General features: G+C 42.9%; 1 protein-coding gene across 1 annotated transcript; it reads right to left on the reverse strand.

Annotated features, from left to right (window-relative positions):
• Positions 1 to 311: 311 nt before the first annotated feature.
• On the reverse strand, positions 312 to 9,051 carry pcbd1 (pterin-4 alpha-carbinolamine dehydratase/dimerization cofactor of hepatocyte nuclear factor 1 alpha). Its single transcript, XM_059946442.1, has 4 exons — positions 8,893 to 9,051; positions 3,727 to 3,858; positions 3,552 to 3,632; positions 312 to 631 (listed from the first exon to the last, which is right to left on the reverse strand). Exons 1-4 carry the CDS (start codon positions 8,893 to 8,895, stop codon positions 536 to 538), a joined length of 312 nt encoding a protein of 103 aa, XP_059802425.1. The 5' UTR covers positions 8,896 to 9,051; the 3' UTR covers positions 312 to 535.
• Between the last annotated feature and the right edge of the window lie 245 nt (positions 9,052 to 9,296).

The raw sequence follows: 9,296 nt of genomic DNA on the forward strand, positions 1-9,296 counted from the left end.
ATGCACTGGTTAGGCCAAAGGGCCTGTATCCATACTGTTTTGTTCTTATGAATCATCTGAGGGCAAAATTGCCTGTTTCCCTGTTGTAGGATTGTTCATCAGTACATCATCTTAAACCTTTGCCATTAAAGATCAATTGACCAGAGCTGGGACCAGTGGCTGCCCATTTTCCTGGCACAGGGAATAACGAAATGCTGCACACCTCAAGGGGATTTTATAATCTCATTCAACACGTGAAACACTGTAATCTGAATTGTTGTATCAAGTCTTCTTTGAAATTTATGTTTGCACTCCAAGTATATTAACTTGCATGAATGAAACAGTTAATTTTATTGATAAAAGGCACATTTCCTCATGTAGTATACTAGTACTGCTACAAGTGATGTTCTATTCAGTCATATTTGTATACAGCTTGACTCTTAATGGGTGATGATTTAAAAAAAAACACTTAACAAATGCTGATGACTGTATCCGGCTAGGTCCCACCTCAACTATTGGTCGTTTTTGTACCGCCAACTGGTGCTGTCCTTGGATGTCAATGACCAACTGTGGCTTCTTCCATGAAGGTAGCCAGTTTAATGTCTCGCTCAGAGAGCCCGCCACACTCGTGTGTGCTTAGAGTTATGTGGACCTGCAAAGAAACAGGGTTCTAATGATATGGTTGTCCTCCTTTGGTTTCCCGACAGCGTTCCACATGGCAGATGTGAAATGAAAACCTGGGCTACATTCCTTCTAAATTGTGTAACTTGGTGCTGAGGAAAATTGGACTGAGCATGAATTGTCACTTGCCTGCTGGCATACTGGATTGGTTGTATCTGATGTGACTTGGTTGCTCCTGACACAAATACTGGCATAAAAGTGGCATTATGTCTTGGAGGGAGGGAGGGAACGTTGACTCAAGCCCGAGAGGCTAGCGTCGGGCATTTTCATGCCTTACAAGGCACAGAACGAGAGACTGTGTGGTGCGCTACTCCTCACACAGACATTTCGCAGTATTTTTCTTTATTTTACGAGGTCGAGTTGCGAGCTCAACACCCGACCCGGCACTGATGGAAAACGTACTCGGGAACGGCCCGACTGGATTCCAACCCGGGAACCTCCTTACAGGAGTCCCGCACTGATGTCGCTGCGCCACCAGCTGGCCAATTATCTCCACTCCCATGAAAACGATTTATTGCTGTAACAATAGAGAACCAGTCATGGTGATGGAAATGGGTCCTTTGGCCCATCAAGTTCATACTGACCACCAAGCAACCATTTACACCACTCCTCCATCGGCTTTTTTTTCCTCCATATTCTCATCAACTATTACCAATTCACCTACATTCCAGAGGCAATTCACAGCAGCCAGTTAACCTACTCAGCTTGGAGACACGAGAGGAAACCCAAACAGAGAGTGGATGCTCAAAGGTGGCTGTGGAGCAGTGGATTGCTCACTTGTCTGGAGTCAGAAGGTTCTGGGCTTGGATCCCAATCTGGACAAAATCTCTTTTGCCACCAGTGCAGGACTGTGGGGAGTGTCTCACTGTCAGAGCTGCCATGTTCTGCATGCCGTGTGAAAGTGAAGCATTGTTTGCTCTCCAGTGAAGCAGCAGAGGTGTCCCGGGTCAATACTGATTCTACCACCACTCCCCCATCCCGAACACAAACACACACAGCCATCATCAAAATGGTAATCGAAAAGCAAAAGATTGCATAGCCTAGTTCTTCAGCTTGTGTTGAAACAATGTAAGAAGCCAAGGACCCAGTTGGGAATGGGATGCTTTTTAATTTATCATCTGACTGCCTCCACACAGTTTCTTTGAAGCCAAACGTAAACTCATCTTGGCATAATGCAGCCTTCTGGTCTAGCCAGCAAATGCAACAATTTCCAGATAATTAGCTTTTCCTGTTAGTGTCAGTGTTACGGGTGATGAATAGACCTGATGGACAATGGGGTACAGAGTTAACCATTCCCCTCCTGAGAACCACAAACTATTACTGTTACTATGCTGACCATGAGAAAGAGAGACGGGAAAAACAAGCAAAAACATTGGCGACAGATAAGAGAGAGGGGGAAATTGCTGATTAACCGTATTGTGACTCCTTTTTGAATTATTTACTGTTTCGCTGCAAGGACAATAGTTTGCTCATAAACATTCCTCAGTGGACTGAAGGAGTGGCCTTATTTGATGGACACAGTCATTCAGGAGTGATGGATAGCTGAGACCTCGTGAGTAGGGATAAAAGACAGGTCTGGAGAGGCATCCTCCAGACACGCCAGTGGACACTGATTGAGTGTTGGAACCCACAAGAAAGGTGGGGGCTTCGAAGACAGAACCAGGAGGTCGGTCATTAAGGCTATCAGTGTTAAAGCAGGGCCAGTGAGGACTTGTGTGTGTGTCCACTCATGCCAGAGTGACGAGTCCACCACAGAAGAATGGTCTAGCAGAAGGACGGAGAGGTCATAACTGAATGACCACACCAATACGACGGATTAAGAAAGCAAAGGAAGGTTTGCCTGACTGTAGCTGTTACATCTCTCTCGCTCTCTCTCTCCAACGATTACAATACAACTATAACTACATCAGCACTCATGAACTGAACTGAACTTTATACTTTCTATGACAATTTATTTACCCCAGACATCGATAGAGCTTGTTTATTATTGATTATTATTATTCCTACACTTTTAGGTTTGTTACTGCTAACTGATTTTATATGTATATTTGCATTATTGATATGGTTTTGCTTATTTTTATTAATAAACACCTTTAGTGTAGTACCACCAAAAACCAACGGATTCTTCTTTCTCTGCTGGTTAGACACCTAGTTACGGGGTACGTAACATCAGTTACGATGCAAGGTCATCAAGTAACATTAACTCTATTTTTCTCTCTATGAATATGCTATCTCACAAGTATTTCCACAGTTCTCATTTCAAAATCTCAGTTCCAGCATAATTTATTTGTCTTCTGCGTTCATTCATATTTCCAACTTCTTTTACCACCCTCTCTCAACATCATCTCATCTGGTCTCTCTGTTCTTTACTGAGATTTCTTCCCCTCCGCTCTCCTCTTCCTCCCATCCCTTTTCTGGGGGAAAAAGAATGTTTTTTCATTTCTCACAAATTAAAAAGTCATCGAAGTGGAAGTTTCTCTCCACACCTGATCTGTTTAGTGCTTCAGGCCTTTTCAAATGAATCCTGGTCATTGTCACATTGGTGTTTATGAGGGCTTGCAAGTCCTTGCGATTCATAAGACCGTAAGAAATAGGCGCAGAATTAGTCCATTTGGCCCATTGAGTCTGCTCCACCATTTCATCATGGCTGATCTATTTTCTCTCAGCCTCAATTTCCTGCCTTCTCCCCATATCCTTTCATGCCCTGACTAATCAAGAATTTATTAACTTCTGCCTTAAATATACCCAAAGACTTGGCCTCTGCAGCTGCTGTGGCAACGAATTCCACGGATTCACCACCCTCCAGCAAACAGCACTAACCCTTTGTTTCAGCAATGGTAAAGTGTTTAGTCGTGACTTCTAAAAACATGAAAGGTTTTCAGGAAATCTACCTTGTTATAGACGTTGAACCATTCTGGGTGATGATCCATTTTCTCTGCTTGCAGTGCCACTCTTGTCATGAAACCAAAAGCCTTCATTAAAAAAAATAAACATTTAACTGGAGCTTGTTACAAACCTGCTATGTTCACATTCTGCATTATATTCAGCCACTGTTAAAACTGTCACCTGGTTAAAGTTTTTAAAGACAAACTCCTTATAAATTGCATCTCTGCCCTCAACTTCAGTCCAACCCACAGCCCTGAGATTGGGCAGCAGCTGCTCTCGTTGCTCAGGATTCAGTCTGTGTGCCTTTCCCGCCTAGAAAACAAAAAGCAGCCATCAGATCATCCTGTCAAATCAGCTCAAGTTTTTTGTCATCCCACTCAAAAACTGCAGTCCAAAAGTTGTATAAGGTAGGGTAAAACCAGAAACGATGTGCTAGTGAGCCCTCAGCAGAGCGGCACTTGTTGCTGTCAGGAGACAGATGGGAAGATGCGGTTCAGTTTTGTTTTTGAATAATGCAATCTATGCATCACCTTGTACTGGATTAACCTGTAGCGGGAATCAATAGAACAACAGTGAACCCGGGACATTGCCTCCTCCCAAAGTTCCGCTGGTATCTCTGAGTTCAAGTCTCTAGCCCAGGCTTCCCTAGGAAAATCTGTAGAAACCAAAGGAGTAAAATAATTCACACATTTTGATATTAACTGTTTGGAGTTTGGAGGGAGCAAGAGGTTTTCAAGAAAGGGATGGGTGGTGGAAATAGGCTCGAAGTGTGGGCGCTCTTCCTTAACGCAGTATCTAACTTGGAGATAGCGAAAAAAAATGTGTATTTGGAAGGTTGAACTTAGTGCTTAATTGTGTGAATGATACAAGAGACATTCAGCCCAATCACAACCTCGCTGTCTTTGGATGTTCTGCAGTGATACTTGAGTTGCCGCACAACATGCAGATTGCTCTGCATTTAGGAATGGCGGTGGCTAAGAAACTTATTCTTCTGACCTGGAAGTCTACTACTCCACCTACCTTTGCACACTGGCTCAGGGAGATGTTGTACAAATGGAACGACTGTGTCTGCACAAACCCAATACACAAAGGAATATATCTGAGAGGATATGGGGATCTTTCTTGGCTCAGTGTCCTATTACCTCACATACATAGTGATCTTGACCTGCCTTGTCTCGTGAGTGGGTGTGGTGCCTAACCCGATTCCTTTATTTTATTTTACCTTGCTTCTGAAAGTATATTTACGTAATCTTGTAAATTGTCTGGCAGCCTTTTTGTTTTTGATTTGTTTTGTCTGTGCTCCACCTGGAGTTGCATTTCCTTTGCATTGTTTTGCACATCTTCAATAAGTTTTGTCTTTGTAAAACTGAAAATTGTAAATAAAATATTTTAAAAAATTTAAAAAAAGTTTATTGTCATCCCACCATACACCAGTATACAGCTAAGTGAAACACTGTTCCTCTAGGGCCAATGTACAAAACTTTATATATAATTACAATCCAGCACATACAGTCTCAAAATAATATTAGCACAAGTGCCCGAGTGGCATGGCCTGAACAGGTTGACATCAAGTGTGAGGTGCATATTTATGTACGCCAGTATAATGTTACTGGTACTAATATAATAAGCCAAGCAGTCGTGTAAATATGTGAAACAGCAGCAATAAAAGATGAAATGTGACTAGTGTCAGTTGAGAGCGTGTCTGAGTTGGGGTCTGGTGTGGCATAGCTTTCAGACAAAATATAAATGTGTGCTGGGAGGTCTAATTGCGAGTAAAGCCATTGCTTACACACGTTAAACCCTAGGGTCAGCCTGGTGTCCTGACCCATATTTACTGTCCAGACAACATCAAAACTCGTTCAGTTCGGATCTTGCCGTTCCCACCTGCCGACTTGCAGCAGCGACCAAACCTGTTGTTTTCACTGGCTGGAAGGAGTTTCTGGGTCGTCCTAAATGTGTGAAAGGGAATATACAGATCCCTTCCCAGCTATTCATCTGGTGGGGTCTACGTTTAATTGTTACAGAGATGAGGAAAAATCTGATTAATTTCTTAATGAAGTAGACCTTCAGTGACTGAATGTGCTGGCTTCAGTAGCCAGTGAAAGTTGTTACACAATCGAGACTCTAAAATGGATGTGGGGGCAGCATGAGTTTATATTGTTACATTTTGCAATATTGTATTTTATACAGGGGGATCAGACACTGCCACTTTCCTCTGGTACATTACGGTGGTCACATGACTAGAAATGAATATGGCCAAGACACCACTAATAATTCCCAATACTTAGAGTGAGGGCTTATTTGTTTCTCAGCTAACATACCCAATATCTGGTTATTATCATACTGCATCTGCTGTATGTTTGTTACACTGTGCTAACTACAATTTTCATGGCCTGGACTTTGAAAGATCTACATTTGAAACTGCTCTATTCATCTTACTAAAAGGGATGACCACAAAGGAATGATTCTTGTCGGATGCTGGAGGCTAAAATCCTTTAAAGTGGCTCACAAGAGATGGCAGAGTGGTGCCAGAGTAGCAATATCAAATTGTAACTAATTAAAAGTGATTTTTTAAAAAATAAAGCAGTATCAATGATTTCTGAAAGGAATTTTACAAAATCTCTAACTGCTCATAGCAAGTTTCCAAATGTGATTCATTATGAACCCACTTGCAACTTCATGTTAGCAGCACAGGAGCATCAAAGTGGGAATTTGAGTTGGAGTAGCACACACAAAACACTGGAGAAACTCAGCAAATCAGGCAGCAACTGCTGAGGAGAATAAACTGCTGATGTTTCAGGCCGATCCCCTTCATCAGGCCTAGAAATAAAGGAGGAAGAAGCTTGAATCAGAAGGCAGTGGGAGGGGAAGGAGAACAAGCTGGCAGGGGATCAGTGAAGGGAAAGGTGGATGAGGTAGCAAGCTGGAAGGTGATAAGTGGAAGAGACACAGGGCTGAAGAAGAAGGAAGCTGATTGGAGAGGAGGGGAGCAATGGAAGAAAGAGGTGATGGACAATGAGGAAAAGGCAAGATGGGAGCCAGAATAGAAAACTGAAAAAGGAAAAAAAGGGGAAGGGGGAGAAAATACTAGGAGTTAGAGAAACCTATGTTCAGTGCCATCAGGTTGGAGGCTACCCAGGCAGAATACAAGGTGTTGCTCCTGCAGGCCATATTGAGTCAGAGTGTGGATGGAACTGGGGTCCAGGAACAAAAAGCAGGTATGCAACCAGAGCTGGAAACCTGCAGATCAATAGGGCAATAGACAATAGGTGCAGAAGTAGACCATTCGGCCCTTCGAGCCTGCACCGCCATTCTGAGATCATGGCTGATCATCTGCTATCAATACCCAGTTCCTGCCTTACGATATACTTGTCTCCATTGGTCAAGGCATTGAGTTTAAGTCAGGAAGTTATGTTAGAGCTACGTAACACCCTGGTGAGGCTGCACTTGCATGCATTCCTGGAAGAACGTGGAGGCTTTGGAAAATGACCATAAGAGGTATACCAGGATGCTTCCTGGATTAGAAGATAAGAAATGTAAGGAAAGGTTGGACAAACTTGGATTTTCTTCCCTCTTTGGAGTGACAGATACTGAAGGGAAGCCTGACAGAAGTTTATAAAATTACAAGAAGCATATATAGACTAGACAGAATCATTTTTTCCAGGGCAGTTTTTTTTTGGAAACTTTAGAGAGCAGTAGGTACCCGGAACAGGCTGCCAAATGGTATTAGTGCTGGTGGCAGATAGTGGTGTTTAGGCGGCTTTTAGATAGGTGATTGAATTTAAAGTGTGTTGTATGTTGTATCAGCACAATAGATAAAATAGCCAGGTTCTTAAAAGAGGAAATTTAGGAAGGCTTAAACATGAGAAATTCCACAGATGCTGGAAATTCAAAACACACACAAAAAGCTGGAGGAATTGTGCAGGTCAGGGAGCATCTATGGAAATGAATAAAACAACTTTTCAGACCAAAATTTCTCAGGGCAGAGAAGAAAGGGGGAAAGATGTCAGAAATTCAAGATGGTAGCTGTTCTCTTGTGTCTATAAGTTACAGAAACACTTTCTCCCTCAGTCTGTTGCTCGCAGCTGGAGAAAACCTGGGTGCGGTTACCCACAAAAGCAAAATGGCATTTTTGCTGGAAACTGGAGTAAAATGTGGGAAAATGCAATGGGACAGGCAGCATTCCCAGTGAGAGGCATTGCCCTGTTCTTTCATTGGAGCATGAGAGTTTCTGCCCTCCTGAGGTGCTTTGTGTTATAAAAAGCTATAGAGCCTGGAATCTGAAACTTTGACTCTTGTTTCTCATTCCACAGATGCTGCCCGACTTGCTAAATCTTTCCAGCATGTTCTCTGTGTGCAGTTCATTTTTCTTTGCATCTGCCCAAATGATTATTTGCCCCTAGCGGCAATAACAAAAGCATTTAATCCAATTAGTAACACTAGAAATTCTGAAGATGCTGGAAGTTAAGAGTAAGACACACAAAATGCTGGAGGAATTCAGCAGGTCAGGTAGCATCTATGGAACCCCTACCTCTGTGTGAAACGTCCACTCTCTATTCCTTTCCATAGATGCTGCTTGACCTGCTGTGTTCCTCCAGCATTTTGTGTGTTTCTCTTAACTTCCAGCATCTTCAGAATTGTGTGTTTAATCCAATCAGTTGCTTGCAACCCCTGTTCCACAAAATTGCGTGTGTGCAAAGAAAGTAAATATTTGCGCCTATTTAAAAATTGACTCAGAGTAAATACTTCATTCAGTGCGTCTCCGCGAACACTCATCCTCTCGCCCACCCCCACACAAAAAAAAAACAAACCCGATTATGCTCGTAGCGAACAAGTTTCATAGCAACCGCTGCGATATCATCGCAGAATTGACAAACCCAGGAAGAAAGCTAACAGCGTAAGGACATTTTACATGCATTGCATGGAGACATTGCCCAGCACCATGCAGAATTGTAAGCAAGATAAAACCTTTGATCTGCGCACACACTTCCAGCACAAACATTCAATTTATGTCAAACTGTATTTCCCAGCTTTGAAACTCACCACACTGAAATTAATGAAGGAGAGAGCTGACGTCAACTAGGATTGATTTCCACAATCGGCTGATTTAAAATTTACCTCAATTCAACAAAACGCGTTATCTGACGCTAATGTAATTTCATGCAGAGATTGTAGATTGTATATTACTTTGAATAATTTGGCACGCTCTCTGTTCAGATTTCGCTTTCCAGTCGACGTAATATTCTGTCTCTCTCTCTCTGCAGCTTTGAAGCCTGTTCCACGTTTTATGATCTGAAAGCTGTTAATGCTTCCGCTGCAAACCGGGGACGTGGGAGGGTTGCTTACCATTTGCAAGCGCGGCGTGGGTCAGCCTGTGCCGGCCGGGGGACTGCGAAGCGAGCGCAGCTGTCAAGCGCACGGGTCACTAACTCGGAACCTGCAGGCTGGCGGCTGGGAAGGCCAGTACTAATGCAGAACAAGTGAGGCAACGCTGTCAGAGGAGGGAGGGAGGGAGGGAGGGGCAGGGAGGAGGGAATAAACAACTCCTTTAAAGATTTATATACATGATCCATAGAAAGAAGAATTGCACATACAGTATTAACACGCTCTACAACTGTGATTAAAATGGTCGCATTCTAGTTGTTTGCGAAATATATTTTGCTTTTAAGCAGTATTTAAGGACACCTAAAGTTGGGTCCTTGTAGTGCTGGAGAAAAGGGCAGGTCGTTATCCAGCAACCGCATCATCAT

The sequence above is a fragment of the Hypanus sabinus genome, chromosome 21 (genome assembly GCF_030144855.1).
Source record: "Hypanus sabinus isolate sHypSab1 chromosome 21, sHypSab1.hap1, whole genome shotgun sequence".
Taxonomy (NCBI): Eukaryota; Metazoa; Chordata; class Chondrichthyes; order Myliobatiformes; family Dasyatidae; genus Hypanus; species Hypanus sabinus.

What these genes read in the sequence shown, in the direction of transcription:
- pcbd1 (XM_059946442.1), bottom strand. An exon ending in TCTTTAAAAACTTTAACCAG is followed by an intron (nt 3,633 to 3,726) that starts GTGACAGTTTTA and finishes TTTTTAATGAAG; the next exon opens with GCTTTTGGTTTCATGACAAG. An exon ending in GGTTCAACGTCTATAACAAG is followed by an intron (nt 632 to 3,551) that starts GTAGATTTCCTG and finishes GTTTCTTTGCAG; the next exon opens with GTCCACATAACTCTAAGCAC.